Raw genomic sequence first — 22,085 nt, forward strand, 5'->3', positions numbered from 1 at the left:
AAGAACTAAAAAATAACAGGTTACTCCTGAAAAAAAAAAGTAATAAAATATACAAAAATATTCTCTATTCATATTTGAATAATCAAATGAAGTAGTCTTAGCTTCCTAATTTCCTTACCCATTCTTGGAATAAATTCTTTATTAGAATGAATGTTGAAACCCTGGGGGATCTTAGGATATTCTTGAGAAATAAATTTGAAGTGCCAATTTTGTGCTAAATCGGTAGAAAATAGCCTTTTAGATTTTAAAAGTAAATGGCTAAAAATTAAGCATTGTATCCTTCAGAAAGTTTATAAGGTTTGACAATCATTGTTTTAACACAGAAATCTGTTTATTAAACCAAACAAAACAGAAAAAATTATACCAGCCCTCAATTTTTGAATTTTCATTTAAATAAGCAAACTCTAAATCCACATCTTAAAAGATGTTTGTGCAGCTATGTATTTCCAAAATACTCATATTTCAATAAGATTTTCACATTATATTCACCAACAGTATCACAAAAGGTTTTTTTTTGTTTTTTTTTGTTTACATAATTGTAGGAACAGTAATTCTAGAAACACTAGAAGAAAAAAGCATAGCAATGTCCACAGTTACAAGAAAAAGTGCACATTACTCGGTCACAATCACAGTCATTACTTGAAAAACTATATGTAACAAGTAGATAAGAAATATCACTGATGCCTCAAACTCATTGTCAAAAACTGAATGACATAAATTTTACATGAAATAAGGCAAATTCAGGAATGCACAAAGAATTTGTAATCCAATCAAAGCTAAACAACAGAAAAAAGTTGTATAAGAAGCATGAACTAAAGTACTTCTCCCTAAATATTTTAAAAATAGGCTTGCCTCAGTGCACAAAGAAAACATCACTCATGTGTATCCCACACTATAAAATAAGAAAGAAGGGTAAAGTATGGGGGATAGCAGGGCACAGTTCATTGTAAGTTGCAGCTGCATCTGCTGAGAGTTCTTTACATTATTTTTAGCTAGAACTGAAAATTATACAAATCATATCAGGAGACGTAATGGTCTTTTTGGAAACTATTTCTAAAAGAAATGAAAAGAACTACACACAAGAGTGCAAATTTTCAGATTGTCACTTGCAACCTCTTAACATTCAGTCATGTACATCCAGGTGCTGCTAGAGGGATGCCTGGAGACAGCAGCGGCAATCAGGAACGAGCAGCTCTAAGAAACCAAGGTGTGATTATTTTTCAACAATATGTGTTGTCATTATTAAAAAAAATTCTGGGATGAAAACTGCTATGATAAAGTTGCAGTGTTGAGTGGGGTTTTTGAGATCAGCATGAGAGCAGAAATGCAGGCTTCTCTTGGTAGTAGTTCCTGATGTGACGATTGAAAGAACGTAGGCAAGGGTTTTTCCAGCATCAAGTGTTATTTTTGTAGAAAGAATTTGGAAAGAGGAGAAGGCAAAGGGATGTGGAAAAAGTACTTACAGTAGTTTCTCAAAACAGTTTTCTTTTAGGACCTATGAAAAAGTTACCAAAGTAAAAATGACAAGTTTGAATGAAAAACAAGTTTTCTTTTTATAAAAATTACATATTTTTTTAAAATACAAGATCCTTTTCATTGTTGTTATATCCTGTAGCAACAAGAAATTTGGCTTTTTTTTTTTTTTTTTTTTTTTTTTTTGCCAGGTACTTCAGCTTTCAGTCCAATGAGTCAGTAGCAAATTCCACTAATATTTCAGCTGGATCTGGAACTATTGTTTTATACCACAAGCTTCTTCTGTTTTATCCTTGAATTAAGAATAGATAGCCTTTTATGCCCCTGATATTTATGCTGACACACTAAAACAAAAAGCAATAGGCTGGACATATTAAAGTATCTCAAGTACTTCAGAGGTCAGAGTTCCTTTGAAGCACCTTAACACATCACTTAGGGATCAAGGACAATGTGGCATAATGGAAGTATTTCTCTTAAAAGACTGTGCAGTAAGACCAGAAGTATCTCTGTTGGGAAATCAAAATGTCATTAGTGGAAACTGCAAATTTAGACCTCAGTGAATATGGTGGTCGTCTGTCTCAGTTCTGTTGTAAAATAAGATTTTCCAGTTCATCTGCAGATCGCAATAAAAATGCAGCTGATTCTCGATATCCTGCAACAAGCTGTCTCACGGCATTGATTTCAGTTGGACTCAGCTGGGGTCTGGAGTTTGAGCTGCTGGAGGATCCTGAGCTAGTCGCCAATTGTCTCTTCATGCTGAGATCAGTGGGTCCTAGAAAGAAAATCATCACAAAATTAGACATAAATATTATTTGTTCCAGCATCTTGGATGTGAGCATTCAATAAATTATAGTTGAATGAATTCATGAATTCTTCCACAAAAAGCTAGTGATCTCTTTGATCAAATACATCTACTCTCAGAAAGATTAATGAGCAATGTAATGGTAACCAAGTGGCTTCTCTTTGGTCTTCTCTCAGATGCCCGAATCAGCCTCTGGAAATCACTTCTTGCTGTGGAGAGATGGTGAAAACTTTCTTGGAACATGTGTTTTTTGAAAAATTCAATTTTAAATCTGTCTTCCATATGTTGTAGAAGCTTCTCATAGTAGCATAACATGATGGGAATTACAAACATTTTTCATTTGTTACATTCATTAACAGATATCTTAGACCCCATCAATTTGCAATTTTAAAAAAACTGTGATGCTAATGACTTTAGAGTACAAACTAGTCAACTTAGCAAAAAGGAAACTAAGGACTAAAGGACTTCAGGAATATGTTTAGAGTTTGACAACGTTTCAGTGGCACAACCAGGACTTGACTTAAGTATTTTATTATTATTATTTTTCATTTCAGGCAGATGTTGTTTACCATGTTGATTAATATTAAAAGTGTTGACATATTACATTGGAATTTGCTTTAGAAGTGCAATAAGTAAGTGATTACTGCAAACAATACCACAGAGAACCTAGACATTTGGAATACTGACTTAAGTGTTTAGGAATTTAATGTCATCTCTGTATTTATTTGCACAAAACACATTCATGTGCCGAAACCTTTTTTTCTTACATATTTGAGCCATCTGGTGGGTATGCTTTTTGACAACGTTTTGTAAATTTTTATTTAAAAATTATTTATAAAGTTATTTAAAATCTTTCATTCAGTCATTTGTGTTGAGAAGATACTTCTTTCAATTATTCTTTAAGTGTTCACTTTTATACTTCTTAGCTGACATTAAGCATTTACTGTAATTATTAAATTTGCAGTATTAAATTTAAATCCTTGAATAAAACAGTACTAAGCACATAACTAAACATGTGTTCCAAAACTGTAATGATTCTATAACTTGAAAATGTTTTAACAGATTTTTCCTAAACATGCGTAAATTTTCAGATAATGGTATTCATTTTGTGAACTAAAACAAGAGATGTTATTTTATCCTTTTGGTTCTCCTTGAAGCATGATGGAGATAGGTCAAGACCCAACCCTCTCCACCCCCTACCTCCGCAAAGGAGACAGATGTCCCATGAGAGGGAAATAGCTTCACTTGAATTTAATTAGAGCAGAGACAAGACTAGCACACAAGAACTCTGACATCTGAGAGAAATGTATTTCCACTTCTGTAGTGGCCTTTCAAAGCTTTGATTTTTCTAGCAGGACTTAGGTTCCATTTGTTCCGCTATTTACAAAATCATGAGACTGACACAACAAGCTGGAAGAGAGATGTGTGATGTCATATTTGCAAACAGAAGTTACTGAACCTGTGTTGAGGCAAATCATTAAATTGAGTTTATTTGGAAAGTTCTGAGTGGATTAAAAAGGCATTATAACAGGCGTAGTGGTCCCCAGATGAACCCACTTTAAGTTTTGTTTTTCTTTATATTTAAGAAGCCCAGTACCAGGACAGATATTTATAACAGATATTGAAAGGGTTTTCCTCTCAGCTATGTCGTTATCTAGTATCTGGTTGGCTGACTATCATTATTTCATTACAAGGTGTAACATTTTGATGGTTTTTGTTGTCAATCCAAGTTGATTGGCATCCTTAACTAGAATTGAGGAAGGGTTGAGGCTAGGGCTCCAGTTCTTTCTAAAGTGAGGGAGATTGATTTTATTCTAATCAGCAGTTTTTGAATTACACCCTACCGCTGGCTCAGTGTTCTAAGCTTCCAAACCAAGACCTAGCTTTCACTTTCCTTCAGACCTTTGTTAGCACAGGCACAGTCTAGAGAAAGCTCTGCCATTTGGAGGCTATTCACACCTCCAAGTTGTTATTATTCTTTGTCTGGAAGCAAGTTGACATCATTATCTTGGCTTTTTTCAGATCTGCAGGATCAGGATAGAGTGCATAAACCAAAACTATAAGGAGACCTTTAGCTGAGTGTTTGTTATCCATGTCTTCACTACTATGGGGTTGGGTAAGGAATCAAGCTAAAGTAAAAATATTTGCAAATAAACAAGATATTTCACTAGTGACCAAATGGCCCTCACTGATTATCGCTACCATTCATTTCTGCCTCATTGAGTGAATCCCATACTTGACTGGTTTGGCTTAATTATCCCCAACAGTATGATCTGATTAGAATGCATATCAATTACAAGTAAAAAATCAAATTTTATAAAGATGCTACATTTAATGAAGTCTAGGAAAGGATTCTTGGAGACCTGCTAAAATCTCACACAAGGCTACTGAGAAGCATGGTTCTGGAAAAGCTGGACCAGTTAACAAGAAAATGACCAAGGATAATGACACAAAAGATACTTCAAGAGAAATGATTTTGATATCCAAGGTTAAAGGCACACACCAAGGCAACTTGCTAGGTCCACATTTATCTAAGTGCCCACATTTTTACCAAAGTGATGCGAACCTGCTTTATGATCATTCTGAAAATATAAGAGATAAAAGATATTTCATGCTAACATACAATGCTGTTTGAAAAATTAAGCTCCACATACCAAAACAAATTATTGATTCATTTTTTGAGGTTTGAGGGATATTTAAGTTATAAATAAATTTCAGTTAAATGAAAATGTATATTTTCATTTTACTTCTTCATTTTCTTTTTCTTCATTTTATTTTTCAAATTAAGTTATCAGTTGAATATTTCTCCCCTGTTTATGGTGCATTTTTGGTTGTTGTTTTAAATAGACTTATTTTTGTGGTCATATTTTAGTGTCATTTATCCTTAGGTAGTAGGGCCCCTTAGGACAAAGTTTTGTTTTTGCAGTGTAAATTCTCTTTGAAAGACTATGGTATACATTTTTATTTATCAAAAATTAGACTGAAGGTAAGAATGCAAGGCCCATAAACGCAGGCACCCTTTGTGTCTCATTTACCATATCATTCTGTGGAGCTGTGTTTGTGCCTGGCACAAAGGAAGCCTCAATAATAATCAGTGACTGATCGATGTTTGTGTAACCAATAAATGAGAAGTGCCAGATTCTTTCTATAGCCAATAATTAAGAAATAGGAAATAAGTGATGTTATTAATAACACTAGTTATGGTTAAAACAAAACTAGTAGACATAAAACACAATGGTTTAATGTGACTTATTCAAGTAAAGTAACCTCTAATATATGGAAATATTATTATTGCCATAAAAGTCATCTAAAATTGTAAAAATGTAATTGCTTGAGTACAGTGATTTCCACATGAATCATTGCTGATAGAGAAAAATAAGTTATTGTCCATTTCCTAAATAATCATGTTTGCTTCACCACTAAATATTACCACAAGTCCTGAGTTGAATATAAAATAATTCCTAGCTTCATACAGCCTTCTCCTATGTTCCCTTCTTCAGCTAGGACCTCCACTCCCAAGTAATAGACTATGAAATGTCTGGATAACTGGCAATTAATTTAACAATTTAAATAAGTGAAGAACATTTTAAATTAATTCTTTACTATAGGGGTTGGTGAAATTTTTAAACAAAGAACAAGGTAGTAAATATTTTAGTCATCTTAAGCCATGAGGCAGAATTGCAGATATTAATATGTAGGTACTTATACAAAAAGAGAGAAAGCAGATTTTTACAACGTTCTCATGGACAAAATTCAAACTATAACAATTGAGTCTTTTTTTTTTAAATAAAGGTCTACTAATGAGGAGAGTAAAAAGCTTTTTTCTTAATTGAGCTTCACCGTTAGTGTTCCTTTTCATCAAAATCAATTGCAAATGTTCATCTATTAATGAAGATTTGTAGTGATATTTTATGTGTTTCATCTTTGAAAATGTCTTTTTATAAAGTTAAGTATTTTCAAATACTTTTATCAGGTCACAACCATATTATTTTAATTGAGCATATTCATCACTTAAAAGTCATTATAGAATTCTATTAGATCCTTCTCCTGATAGTTACCTTTTATTAGGTCAATACACTGCAGATTAATTACTTCCAATTAAAGTTTAAACTGGAAGCTCCTCAACTGAAGAGTGAAAAGGAATTTGAAATATAAGAATTTACTTTGCGTTTGCATCAATGTACTAAAATATTGCTGAGTCTGTGGTATGTGCTCAGAAAATATATCCACTGCAAATCTGCTTGGGAATGGAGATTTTACTTCTTGTTTTAACTTCTGATAGGACAAGAAGTTTATAAGCAGTTTTCTATTACTGTGATTCAAACAATATTGGCCATCATCAAAATAACTTTACCACAGCATAAGCTTTGCATATAAGTACTGTTTTATCTTGTAATTTCAGATCGAATTCAACAAGAAACATTGCCAATTCTGCAGCAAAAATTAATTTCCAAAACCATTGAGTGTTTACTGATACTGTCTGAGAGCAGTTCTTATTCAGAAAAAATTTAATCTTAGCCCTGATCTGAAAAAAATTTGTAATAAAACCTTACCAGGAAGCCATCAAACTGCTGTGTGGTAGGAAAACTCAGTATATTCAGATTCTATTCTGACAAAATTTCACAGTAATGAACATGGTTAATTGATGAGAACAAATGAAGTTTAAAGATGATAGTACTGTTTTAACCATGAATGAAATACTGAAGTGTTTTCCACAATACAACTGCTAATGGCTCTTTCAAGGAATAACCATATGCTTTATGTTTTAAGAAACTTTGTAAATATGTCCAAATAACCCTCTTTGTGCTTCACACCTCTTAGTTCCACTTTGGATTGTATTGAATTAGTTTTTTTGCAACTTTGAAAATATTCTCACCTATAGGTGTTCCACACTTACTATTCATAGAGGCTAATTATTCATCACTTCAAACTTATCATTGACTCCTCCAATAAGCAACAACAGAGTAGTATTAGTACCATCTCAACGCAAGAGGCAAGGAAAACTACTTCAAACTAGAGTTACCTTGTTTGTTAATTGACTATTTATATTACCAATATTTCAATTTCCTCAAGCTTTCAAGCACTGTTCTTGCCATAATGCTGAAAGTCTTAAGAAGGCTTATTTTTCTGGACACAATTCTTTAGTTTTGCAGTAAAATGTGATTTAATAAACTTGCTATCAGTAAATGAAGTGATTTTCCCTGGTTGGCTAACAAATTCGCCACTTGAAAACTTTGTTTGTAGGCCATTTCATTTCTTATTTTTGTGATCAGATGTTTAATCAAGGTATTCATGATGATATTGTAGTTCTTTTGCCAAAGAGTAAAAAAAAATCAACTATAAAACCTCAGGATTTTAGCTAAGTTAGCTAATATAGATAAAGTAACCATCCAGCACAATGCCTGGTTATACTAGATATTCTATAAGTGGTAATTTCCTTCTCCAGATGACTGAATATTTATCAGTGGGCTAAAGATATCTAAAATATCACACTAAATATGCATTGCTAGATTCAACATGCTAATGAGTTTCATTTATATTCACAAGTGTGATTACACTATAATTTGCCTTTCTAATACTCTTTTTGATGATAGAATTATAGTAGCATCATAAAATGAGCTGGAGTACTTTCTCCTCTTTTATCCATTTTTCCTTCTTTTAGAATTGTTTGTCTAAAGTGAAGATTATCTAGCCTTTGAAGCCTTGGTAAAAATTTGTAAAACCATCAGAGTCTGATATTTTTTAATGGGCAGATTTTTATAATACTGATTCTATTTGTGTAATGGTTACAAGTTCATTGGGAATATCCATTTTTGAATTAATATTGGCCAATTATGCTTTTGTAAAACATGGTCTAATATCTCTAAACTTTCAAGTATAATGGTATAAAAATATGAATTTTATACTTTTTAAACTTTTTTTTAAAATTTCTATTATGTTTCATCTGTCTTTATTCATCTTGTCATATTTTTAAAAAAGCCCTTTCAAGAATGCTGCTTTTGCCTTTGTTAGTCTTCCCTATTGCTTCTTTGATTTGTATTTAATCAATTTTTTCACTTACTCTATTGTCTTTGGGTTTTCTCTGTTTTGACTTCTCAGGTTAAATCATTGGTTCATTAACTTTCTATTTTTTTCTAATGTGTATGCCAAAATACTAAATTAGTTATATTCCATAAATCTAGTTATGTAGCATTTTCATGTTTGATAATTATAAATACTTCTTAACACAATGTGATCTGTATGTTAATGATTATTTTGTTGTTTCCATTTGCTTAGGTGGTCAATATATGTGAAAGAATATGTATTGTTAGACAGTTGGGGGTCAGATTCTAGATATAGCTATTAGATTAAATTTTAATTATTTCTTTCAAATCCAAATGTTTTTCTGGTGTATCTTTTTTTGTTTATTTTTGGTTTTTCTGAGAGACTTGTGTCAAAACTCTATGACTATCATTATGACTTTCAATTTCTCCTTGCTATTTTGTTACTTTTTGATTTAATTTTGAGGCTTTGCTATTGGGGTACATAGTTGTATTAGTCCATTCTTATACTGCTATAAATACCAGAGGCCAGGCATAGTGGCTTACGCCTGTAATCCTAGCACTTTGGGAGGCCAAGGTGGGTGGATCACTTGTGGTCAGGTGTACAAGACCAGCCTGACCAACATGGTGAAACCTAGTCTCTACTAAAAATACAAAAATTAGCCCAGCATGGTGGTGGGCACCTGTAATCCCAGCTACTTGGGAGGCTAAGAAGGAGAATGGCTTGAGCTCAGGAGGCAGAGGTTTCAGTGGGCCGAGATCATGCCACTACACTCCAGCCTGGGGGGACAGAGTGAGAATCTGTTTCAGAAATAAATAAATAAATAAATAAATAAATAAATAAAATGAAAATACATACCCAAGACTGGGTTATTTTAACAAGGAAAGAGGTTTAATTGACTCACAGTTATGCATGGCTGGTGAGGCCTCAGGAAACTTACAGTCATGGCAGAAGGAAAGCAGGCATATCTTACAAGGTGGCAGGCGAGAGAGCACATGTGAAGGTGGAACTGTCAAACACTTATAAAACTATCAGATCTTGTGAAAACTCACTATCATGAGAACAGCATGGGGGAAACAACCCCCATGATCCAATCACCTCCCACCAGGTCCCTCCCAAAACACACGGGGATAATGGGAATTACAATTTGAGAGGAGATTTGGGTGGGGACACAGAGCCAAACTATATTCTGCCCCTACCTCCTCCCAAATCTCACATCCTTTTTACATTTCAAAACCAATCATGCCTCCCTGATAGTCTCCCAAAACCTTAACTCATTCCAGCATTAACCCAAAAGTCCAAGTCCTAAGTCTCATCTGAGACAAGGCAATGCCCTTCTGTCTAGGAGTTTGAGCAAGTTAGTGATTGTTACTTTTGCACCAACATAATAGTTACTTCCAAGATACAGTGGGGTTACAGGCATTGGATAAATGCTTTTATTCCAAATGGGAGAAACTGGCCAAAACAAAGAGGCTACAGGCCCCATACAAGTCTGAAACCCAGTTGGGCAGTCATTAAATCTTGAAGCTCTGAAATGATCTCCTTTGACTCATGTCTCACATCCAGGGCATGCTGATGCACAGGGTGGTCTCTCACAGCCTTGGGCAGCTCCCTCATGAGCTGGCATTGAGTGACTGAGGCTTTTTCAGGCACATGGTGCAAGTTGTCAGTGGATCTACCATTCTGGGGTCTGGAGTATGGTGGCCCTCTTCTAGGCAGTGCCCCAGTGGGGAATCCATGTGGGGACTCCAATCCCACATTTCCCTTCCACACAGCCCTAATGGAGATTCTCCATGAGGGCTCCATCCCTGCAGCAGACTTCTGCCTGGATATCCAGGTGTTCCCATACAGCCTCCAAAATCCAGGCAGAGGTTCCCAAGTCTCAATTCTTGACTTCTGTACACCAACAGGTCAATCACCATGTGGAAGCCACAAAGACCTGGGGACTGCATCCCCTGAAGCAATGGCTGAAACTTTACCTTGGCCCCTTTTAGCCACAACTGGAGCTGGAGTGGCTGGGATGCAGGGCACCAAGTCCCAAGGCTGCACACAGCAGCAAGTCCTGGGCTTGGCCCAGGAAACAATTTGTTCCTCCTAGACCTCCAGGCCTATGATGGGAGTTACTGCTGCCAAGATCTCTGACATGCCCTGGAGATATTTTCCCCTTTGTCTTGGTATTGACATTCTGCTCCTCTTTACTTATGCAAATTTCTGTAGCTGGTTTGAATTTCTCCCCAGAAATGGGTTTTTCTTTTCTATCTCATTGTGAGACCACAAACTTTTCTAACTTTTATGCCCTGTTTCCCTTTGAAACATAAGTTCTAATTTCAGATCATCTCTCTCAAGTTCAAAGTTCCACAGATCTAGGGCAGTGGCAGATTGCCACCAGCATAGCAACAGTGGCCTTTGCTCCAGTTCCCAAGAAGTTTCTCATCTCCACCTGAGACCACTTCAACCTGGACTTCATTGTCCACGTCATTATCAGCATTTTGGTCAAAACCATTCAACAAGTCTCTAGGAAGTTCCAAACTCTCCCACATCTTCCTGTTTTCCTCTGAGCCCTCCAAACTGTTCCAACCTCTGCCCCTTACCCAGTTCCAAAGTTGCTTCCACATTTTCAGGTTATCTTTATAGCAGTTTCCCCCTGTCTGTGGTACCAATTTCCTATATTAGTCTATTCTCACACTGCTATAAAGAAATACCTGAGACTGGATAATTTATAAAGGAAAGAGGTTTAACTGACTCATAATTCTGCATGCCTGGGGAGGCCCTGGAAACTTACAATCATGGCAGAAGCGGAAGTTAACACATCTTATATGGTGGCAGGTGAGAGAGTACATGAAGGAGGAACTGTCAAACACTAATAAAACCATCGGATCTCATGAGAACTCACTTACCTTCATGAGAACAGCATGAGGGAAATCTTTCCCATGATTTAATCACCTCCCATCACATCCCTCCCTCGACAAGTAGTGATTATGGGGATTACAATTTGAGATGAGATTTGGGTGGGGAAACAGAGCCAAACCATATCAATAGTACCTAGACAATTGTTATCTTCTGATGAACGGTTACTCTCGTTATTAGTTAATAAATATTTAATTCCCCTAAGCTTTCATATTAACGCCAATTACAATGGTTCCTCAGTATCTTTGGGAACTTGGGTCCAGGATACCAAAATCCAGGATACTCAAGTCCTTTATATTAAATGACATAGTATTTGGATATAACCCATGTGCATCCTCTGGTATGTTTAAAACCATCTCTCAATTACTTATAATACTGAATATAATGTAAATGCTATATAAATATTTGTTATACTGTATGTTTTCATTTGTATTATTTTTGTTGTATTGTTACTTTAGATTTTTTTCCAATATTTTTGATCTGCAGTTGGTTCAATCTGGAGATATGGAGCCCACTGACACAGAGGGACAGCTGTAATGTCATACACCCTCACATAAAAATTCTTTCAATAATTCTGCAAGACTGTATTTTATCTGGATCACTGCTATCAAAAAAGAACTACATTTTATTTATGCATCCACCTGAGAATTTGTCCTTTAACAAATGGTGGATAACAACAGAACCAAATATGAGATGTAAGTATCTGGTCTTGGAACTCTCCATCTTCAGATAACTTATCCTTTGATTAGAGAAAAGATTGATACTACAGTTTGGTGGTAACTGTGTCTCTTCTGTAGTCTATGTCAAACCGAAGTCATTTTCAAACCAGTTAGGTCTAACTGTAACCCTAATATGATTGTGCTTTCAAATACTTAACTCTTCCTGATGTCATTAAGTTTACACTTCTCTATTTAGTTAACACTGATTAATCAATATTAGGTTACCAATAAATAGTATACTTTTCTACAAAGTAACAAGTTGCTAAGATACATATTGTACACATACTTAAGAAAATACAAAAAGCAAGATATGTATCACTGTCAAGGCCAAGTAACTGTTTAAGGCATTATGCAAGGGAGAAAAGAGAACCTTATAGATTGTACTCCCCCACCAAAGTTGTAAGACTTCTTTCTAGCAAAGCTAAGGATCAAACATTGACAGCATTTGCAGGTTAAATTAGATCCCCTTCATAATATATTCCTGGACTGATTTGAGGGCAATTTTGAATGTTTACTTAAAACATTAATTTTAGTTTAAGACTGTAAATATCAATCTCCCACACGTTTGAAAAATTAAGTACTGCAAAACTCAAATCTCCTGGACCTGCTTTTTTTAAATTCTAAATTTTTACACCAATTAAAACATTTTAAAATCTTCTTTTCCCACTGTCTTTATCCATTTGTGTTTTAGTTCATTTTTCTGATCTAAATTCACCTTGTTTAAAAAAAGAGAGAAAAATTGCTGTTGAACATCTCAGCACTTTTGCTTTTTATCTAAGGGGGTTTTCTACACATTCAATTTAAAGAGAAGCAGTTATTTGCCACATTGGCCTTTCTAATCTTTCCTCTACTTGCATTGGCTAATTCCCAGTACTCAGCTATGTAAACTGCCTGAGTTTATTCAGTAAATGACCTTTCTACCGAAGCTTCAAATTCAGTATTTTGTGGAGACCTAACTAATCCTTTGATAAATCACAGGATAACCTAAAGTGAGAATCAGTGTCCCATCAGTTTTAGAAATTTGTAGAGGGAAAGACTCCTAGCATGCTTCTGTTTCCAGGCAATTTTTGGCTTCTGGGAAAAGATACAAATACTGCAGGAGAGAGAAGAGTTACTTTTTAATTTAAGCTGAACAAACATACTATATAAGGGCATAATGATTTACTGTATTATTTGTTTATGTATATATTTACATACATGTATACATTTTCAAATAACAGGAAGCAATCCCTAAAACCAGAAAGAATAAAGCATGAATTTATTATTCTTCAGAGAGCCTATGAGGTAAAAAATATCACAATTGCTTAGACCATTGGGTTCTCTGGCCACTGTTAAAGAAAAGAGAATATTATGATTTGTACTCCCCTACCATTCATAATTCAACTTCATTTCTCCTGTTTCAACAAGCTGACAAATAAACAAGGAAAACAGTATTATTTATAGTTTACTTGTAAATACCATTGGGGTTAATTGTTTGCCTAAATTCACATAGCTTGGAAGTTTCTACATTAAGATTTGAACCTGGGTTTTCCCCTTGGTAATCTTACTATCTTATAGCTGTGTGCTGCATAATTTTTGTCTGTATATTAAATGAGATTTCATCATTTGGAGATTAAACTTGTGTTCAAGTTCAAACTCATTAGTAAATTTTTACTATTTTCTTGAGTTATCAGTGCTCTAACAAAGCTGGAATATTTACATATTTAAAGAGTCTTCAAATATTTCTGGAAATAGATTGAATAAACACAAATGTACAGATAAATTTTACAACTGACAGTAAAAAATTGTGGCCTATTGATTTTCTGTTCCCTTAAAAGTGAAATAAAATAAATTTGTAAAAGAATAAAACTGTCTAGTATTTCCTCAGGGCATTTTGGAGGTTTTCGTCTTATCACGCCCCTTGCTTACCACAATTCATACTAATCCCTGGAAATCTCTGGAAAGTTAAGACTCTAATGTGTGTGTATGTACACACACACACACACACACACACACACACACATACAATTCCATATATATGTAGAATTGGCTCTTGCAATTATATAGATTGAAAAGTCCCAAGATCTGTAGTCAGCAAGCTAGAGATCCAGGAGGGCCAGTTGTGTAGTTCCAGTCTGAGTGTGAAGACCTGAGATTCAAGAGAGCTGACTCTTAGTCCAAGATCCAGGAGGCTCAAGGCCCAAGAAGAACTAATATTTCAGCTTGACTCCAAAAGTAAAAAAAGACCAATGTCTTGGCTCAAGCAGTCATGCAGGAGAATTCCCTCTTACTAAATCTTTTTTGTCCTTCTCAAGTCTTCAATTGATGGGATGACGTCCACCTACATTGGTGAGGGCAATATGCTTTACTCAGTCTACTGATTCTTTATCTTTTTTTTTTTTTTTTTTGAGAGAGTCTTGCTCTGTTGCCCATTCTCAGGTGGAGTGACATGATCATGACTCACTGCAGCCTTGACCTCCAGAGCGCGAGTGATCCTCCCACCTCAGCCTCCAGAGTATCTGGGGCTACAGGCCATGCTACTACACCTGGGCACCTGGGTAATTTTTTTTTTCAGAGATGGGGATTTGCTATGTTGCCCAGGCTGGTTTTGAACATCTGGGCTCAAGCAAACCACCCGCTTCAGCTAGGATTATAGGTGTGAGCCACTGAGCCCACCTGATTCAAATGTTAATCTCATACAGGAACACCTCACAGACATATATAGAAAAATCGTTGGTCATATGTGGGCATCTTATAGCCCAGTCAAGTTGACACATACAATTAGCCATCACATTTATATACTCTATTCAGGAGAATTCCCTTATAATATCTCAAAGGGAAGGTATTCTAAATCACATTCAATATTTTGAGATAATTACTAAGACATGTTCACTATAACATAGATGCCTGTTAACAACAATACAAGATTTAATAGGAGTTGCTTTTTGTTCTGTATGATTAATGGTCATATGAAATATTTTAAATTCCTGTATTTCACACACACACACACACACACACACACACACACACACACACATACACACGTTTATCCCAGAGTGATTAAATTTGGTAGTTTATTCCACTCCTTTAAAAACTTAGGACAATGAAAATCTATAACATAAACACTGATGCCTCATGAGGTAAGACACATGAATTAGTGAAGAATTAGCTCCTCTGGAATTGAGATTACTAGTAATTAACAATGAAATTGACAGCTGATAAGGATACTATAATACATTAGTATTGTAAAAATCCAATACAACCCTCAGTTTAGTCATTATTATATTGGAAAATATTATTAAAAATTTCTTAAGGTGCTGTGAAATAATTTGTCTCACTGTTTTAAAGTACAATATTAAAAAAATGGTCCTCTTTTTGGCAATTTGCTGCTTCCTATCACTATCAATAACCTAACAAATATGTAGGTACCTATGATATGTCATCTGTATTCACATATTTTAAGTCCCTCAAATTTTACTGTAAGTAGATAATAATTATAAAATAATATTACAGCACATAAGATATTTATATAGAATACTATAAATATAAGTTCATATTTATAAGCTATATATTTATAGGACAAAGTACACATAAGATGGTTTAAGTTTGATCCATTTATTTTTAAACTTCTCAGAGACTGTTCTGTTTTACTTTTTGTCAAATGAGAATCAGCAAATTTTAATCAACTTACATATTAAGAAGATGTGTAAGTGTTTTATAGACAAGGTAATTTTAATATTTGTTGCTTTGGGAGTGGGGATGAAATTGGGGTGGGTAGATCCTGCTACCTCTAGAGTATCCTTTTTGCTCTTAGAGTATAACAATTTAAGGTAAGGAAGAGAAAAACAGGCTCCAAGTTTGTAAACGAATAAATGATGGAAGTCTAGCAAATAGTAGACTACAATTAAGTTGAATCACTAAACTAAACCAAAGGTCAGCAAGCATGGATATTCTGCATATTTAAAAAATCACATTTAATCTACAATCATCCAAAACTACAAACATATTTTTTATGTTATAAAACTGTAACTCATATGAAATATAGAATATTTACACTGAAATATCTACTTCTTTTATACTATTAGCCAATAAACCATGAAGGCAAAATTACAATTTTAAGGAACAGAAAATTTTAAGAATCTGTGTTTAGATGTAAAACACATGTGTCAGACTTCTCTTAGTGATTTCTTATCAAATATTTACATTGCTTCATCAAACATCCAGAGGTTTAAAAATAAAGCACAATCATTTTCGTGAACCTAGACAGCATATTTTCTTGTATATGAGGAAAGACAGGGTGGATGGATTTCCATTAATGTTAATGCCTGTCCTCATTTCTCACCTTTGTTATTAAGTTGCTTAGAAAGCAAATTAGTATTTTATTCAAATTTATTTTTTAATTGGCATAAATTGTATGTATTTATCATGAACAACATGAGGTTTTGAAGTACACATACATCATGGAATGGTTAAATCTAGCTAATTAACAAAAGCATTACCTCACCTAGTTATTTTGTAGTGAGAACATTTTACTTCTACTCACTTAGCAGTTTTCAAGAAGGGCATTATATTAAGTGAAATAAACCAGGAACAGAAAGACAGATGCTGCATGATCTCACTCATATGCGGAATCCAAAGAATTTGTTCACATAGTAGAGAGTGGAATGGTGGTTGCCAGAGGCTGGGGTGAATAGGGAGTAGGGAATATTGTGGAGACGTTGGCAAAAGAGTGCAAGTTTACAGTTAGATTAGAGGAGTAAGTTCAAGAAATCTACTGTACAGCATAGTTAATGCTGATATATTATATTCCTGAAAAAAAATTAATATTTTACAAGGAACAGAAGAAATCATGGGAGCAGACCATAGATGGACAGAGTGGTGTATGAAGAATGGCTTTTAAAGGATGTAAACATGGAGAGCTGAGTATATTACAAATGTACAAAAGATATGTCTGATTTGAAAAAACACAATGAAAATAAACATAATATGACCTCCTTCACAATTATGGAAAAACTGTGCTCATAAATATGCTTTCAGGAATAAAATGTAAAAAAAAATTCTTATAATATTGTCCCAAAGAACACAAAAGACATAATAACCTATATCATCCGAAATAGGCACCAACAAACAAAATCCTAAATTCAGAAGACTGTACAAGCTACTTTTAGATCCATTCAGAACACACAAGAGGATTATATTTCCTAATGGGTTTAAATTATAAGGAATAATTTGTTTCCCTCTGTGGCCATTTAGATATTGGCCAGAATGTTCGTCAATCACACACTTAATTTTGTAATCACTTTTAATTCTGAATTTTAGTGAGTGGACCAAGTAACAACTCAGGAGGCAAAACTTGCACTGTGTGGACTCATTCAAATGTATCTACTTCTACTAGTTCCAGCAATTGTTCGTGGATGAAAAAAGGGTTTACAGAAAAAACATTTTAAGTGAGTTAGGAGCCAAATGACATTTAAAAATTAACTTGTGCCTTGAAATCACAAAAGAAGATGTTAGCATAATAATTGTCATCATGCTCAAAGGTTGAAAAGTTTATGAAGAGGGGAAAACAAAGGCACATTTAGCATGAATACACTCTTGGAATGATTCAAGCAGACAGACCCAAGCTCTTTAGTGGAGGTAGGCAAATGCAAACAAGCTTGGTTCCTATTTCTGGAAATTCCATCAGCACCCGAGCCCAGGAAAGGGTAATGTGGACAATGACTAGCTCAATGTCCATATAAAGAGTGAGATTTCTGACTTCCTGAAAAAGCAGAACATCTGAGCTCCCCAGAACAACCCCTTCCTAAGTGGCAGAGGGCTGGTGAGACCAGTGATATTTAACTGGTTTGTTCAGATAGTTCCCCAGAGGATGTGTCAAAGTTCAAAGGAGGCTGTTTAAAGAAAACAACCCAAGCCAACCATAATGAGCCCATGTCACCTGGAAAGACCCTAAACAGTTTACTAGCAGACTCAAAAAGGAAGGTCCCAGGACACTTTTCATTCCTTCCCTTCAGTGAGTAGGCACAACACAAAATTCCCAAGAGGCTCTTAAGAGCATGTAAAGATCCATTTTACTGTACAGTTAGAGAACAGGCTTTTAGGAAGCTGCTGTCAGAAAAGCCTGATCAATGTTGAACTATAAAACCAATTACAAGTGCTGCATAGTTCAGGGAACACACAGGGTCACTCATTCCCTTTTCAGGGCCTTTCTTGGAGGCTTTCTGCCCTGCAGTAAACCAGTGAAAGATTTGAGGGCTCAGCCAGATAAACTGAAAGATGCTTAATTATATTCACAGATAATTTTTCACATAATTTTACTTTCAATTTTTCAGCAAATGATTAACATAATTGTAAATCATTAAAATTTACAAATAAGCATCATCTCTCTGAATCTATGTATCTCAATATATATCTGTATAAATAATTCACAATATCAATTAAATTATAGGTCATTATCATACTATTTGTGGGAAATCTGGAAACAAAGAATGAGCTCAGTGTCAAAAATGTGGTCACATTTCAAATATCTTGAGTTTAAGCTTGCTTTCCTTAAACATCACAGTTTCAAATTCTGTCACAATTAAATTCTTTTAAAATTTGTTTTGTTTCTAGTTTTTAAGTAATCCTAGCCTATGCCAAAGTGGTTTTCAATGCCAACGTTATAACTCACATTGGGATTGGTTCTTCTTAGAACCTTAACATGCCGGATGTTATTTAAAAGCCAGGCAGTTTGAACTAAAAACATTACTATTTAAGAATCAGCATTAAGTTTCTATAAGGTTGTTCATTGACCCCATTTATCTCATTGAAGAGTGAATGATATATGATAAATGACTAAATACAAAGAACCTGATGGAATAAACATAGAAAAGGTATTCTGCAATGACAAAATGACCCAAAGGCCAGTGCAATAATGTGAATAAGGTGAGAAGAGTTGAGTCTGGAATCAGCACTGTCCAACTGAAACTTCTGTGATGATGGGAATGTTTCTTTGTGTTGTTAAATCAGTAGGCTCTCACTATTTTGCCTGTTGAAAACTTGAAATGGATCCCGGTGGAGGAACTAAATTTTGAATTTTGTTTAATTTCAATAGCCACATATGGATAGCGGCTATAATGTTAGATGGCACAGGCCTACATAAAATTATATTTGAAAGAAAGAGAAAACAATCAAAATATGGATACAAATTAGTAGAGTTTAAAATAGGAAAATACTTTAAGTCAGGTCATCAAGGAAACACAGATGGGAGAGCTTCAGCAAGCTGCACACTGGCGGAAAAAATTCCTAAATATAACACATTGTTTCTTTTATAACCAAAGTTTCACTGTGTGCTGCAGAATGTGCTTTGACAACTCACTCAGGTTTCATTGGACCTCCTTGGATATATAATAACTGCATAATTCCAGTTATATTTACTTCAATTAGATCACACAGTCACTTTTCTTCACATAATTGTTACCACCACGCAGATCTTCCAATTGTGTAAAGGTCATACAAATTCACCGTGGGGGATTGCTTAGCTTCCGTGAATTACTTTTAGGCTATACTCTATAAAATTATTATCTACAAAGTTTTACATGATAGACTTTATGTGTTTTTCACACAACAAAAACATCCAGCTGGTCTCCTGGAGCAGGATGACAATGGTTCCCTCCCCACACATCTGCACTACATCTTCGCATATGGTTAGTGAGCCAGAACAAGCTATTAAGAGTGTAAGCTAAAGAAGAAAAGCACACTCTCCTATGACCCTGGTTAATTATGGTAAACATGTCTTTCCTGAACTAGGGGTTTAAGCTTAATAGATTTCAAAGCAGAATGTATGTATTTCAAGATATTTCTCTAAAATGTTGGATATGAAACATTTCCCTTCTTTCAATGTTGTGCTTTTCAGGATATTAAGAGAAAAAGAGAACAAACTTTAAGAAGACATCCTTAACTTCAAGTGATTATCTCCATGGTCAACTGGATTTAGTCAAGATCCCGTAAGAGGCATAATATTTTATTGAAGCAATTTCTTTCACTCAGTCATTCATCTATCCATTTAATATTTATTGAACACTCATATAAGGTAGTTACCTACTAACACTTGATGGTAAGACAGTTTTAAAAATGTCACCTTGCCTGCCCTTGTGCATAGTTTATAGTCTAGAAAGGAACACATAACAGACAGGTAAAATAATAAGAAATATGCTTAGAATATCATGGGAACATATTGGAAGAAAATTTAGCCAGAAAATTAGTGAGGTAAACAGAAAACGTATCATAGGGAACATAATAGCTGATATGAGTCAGGTGCAAGGGAGGGTATCTCTGCATGAGATAACCCCAGAGACAGGTAATAATATGCATGGGGATGAAGAATTCATTTTGTTAAATCAAATATTAGATTTCTCTGGATGTCTAGATCATGGTAGAGAACTGGATACAAAATCTGAAACTTACGGGAAAGATTGGGGTTTTTATGCACATTTGGGAGTATTTTCTAGTTGAAATTGTAAGAGCTATGAGTTCTATCTTGGTCATTATGCAGAACACAAGGATTAAGGGGAAAAGTGTGGGATGTTGAGAGAACCCAAGCATGAAGGGGCATGAGTACAAAAGAAATTCTAGAAAGGCAGCAAGAGAAAAATTATCTGAGAAGCACAAGGTACCATGAAATTGTATTTCAAGAATTTATGTATTTCAAGATATTTCTCTAAAATGTTTGACATGAAACATTCCCCTTCTTCCAATATTGTGCTCCTTAGGGTATTAAGAGAAAAAGAGAACATACTTTAAGAAGACATCCTTAACTCCAACTGATTATTCCCATACTCATTTGGATATAGTCAAGATCCCCTAAGAAGGATAATAAGCATAGTTGCCAACAGGGTGGACATTTCAACATTCTAATCATCAATAGATTCAAATATGCTTAAGAAATCTAGTCAAGTAAAGAGCAAAAATCCATCTTTTGTTTGGCAATAAGTGGAGTCACTGTAAACTTAGCCAGACCAGTTTCAGCAAAATAGTGGGGTGAAGCTTGTTATCGTGGAATGAAAAGTAAAAGGGAGGTAAGAAGTGAGGCAGTGAATGAATAAAAATGCTCCTTTGAACATTTCAGATGAAAAATATGTTTCAGAATGCTGGTTTCTGGCACTATCAACAGACACAGCCAGTCACACCACTGTAAACCAGTTCTAGTGTGATGGTGAATCTTATGGCCAAGTTTCCTTAGGCTCATAACTAAAGGACCTGAGCAGAGGAATCATTAAAGCCAAAATCCTAAATATTAATGAAGATCAAGGAAGCTAATGAACGTTAAGAGTTGGGAAAACTAGAAATTGCCATACAAATGTTAGTGATTATGGTCATTATTACTACAATTTGGTCTTGATAGATTTTGGTCTGTATATCAGCCCAGTTTATAATAGAGTTGAAAAACAAATTGAAAAGTCTCCCCCCATGGAGTTTGTAGAGCGGAAACATCAGTAGTTAACTTATGCATTATGCATATAATTTAGACTCAAGAGATCCAATGAATAACTGCAGTGAACTACAATTGCCCTCTTTAGACAGCTCAATGTGAACTTCCTGATAGAAAGAAAACAGTCCAAAGTCCTATGTAAATGGTGTGATAATAACAGGAGGATTGGCTGCTTGCTTGCTCCTCATTTCAGTTGGATAATTTGAATAAATTCTTTATACAGATTGTAACTGCTGTCATTTTGATAATTCTCCAACTTGAAAATTTGGATTGTTGGGTGCAGCCCCTTGCCAGCTCCAAACAAATGGAGGTTGGCTAATGATGGATTTGAAGGGCACCCTGGCATCATTGGTAGACAGAATATTTCCTTGCTATGAAGTCTTCAATCAGGCAAGATTTTCTATTGCTATTAAACAGGAGCTTATAAAACTCTAAAACTACTGTAGACCCATAAACTGATGAATGAACTGGAGCCTTCCTCTTTCACCCATAGAATCCCCAAGTTCAGTTTAATCATTCTCCTTGCCTCCAATTGCTTTGATTTATCTAAGATTAATCCTTCCCTCCTGCCATCCAAGGTACATACTTATCTCTGTAGCCTTTTTTCTTTTGACATCATTCTATTTTTTCTAAATATTCACTTATTAAGCAAATATTATTGAGCACTTGCTATATGTCTGACCTTACTTAGAGG

The 22,085-nt window shown here is 34.8% G+C and overlaps 1 protein-coding gene across 11 annotated transcripts in view; it reads right to left on the minus strand.

The window, feature by feature from the left end:
- Nucleotides 1-309: 309 nt before the first annotated feature.
- NOL4 (nucleolar protein 4) overlaps nucleotides 310-22,085 on the minus strand; it is a 376,171-nt gene continuing 354,395 nt past the window's right edge. For all 11 annotated transcript variants that reach the window (XM_054460888.2, XM_054460889.2, XM_054460890.2 and 8 more), the window contains one exon: nucleotides 310-2,245. In XM_054460888.2, the coding sequence (XP_054316863.1) occupies nucleotides 2,052-2,245 (194 nt within the window). In that variant the 3' untranslated portion in view covers nucleotides 310-2,051. The remainder of the gene's footprint in view (nucleotides 2,246-22,085) is intronic.

This window comes from Pongo pygmaeus, chromosome 17 (assembly GCF_028885625.2).
Source record: "Pongo pygmaeus isolate AG05252 chromosome 17, NHGRI_mPonPyg2-v2.0_pri, whole genome shotgun sequence".
NCBI lineage: Eukaryota > Metazoa > Chordata > Mammalia > Primates > Hominidae > Pongo > Pongo pygmaeus.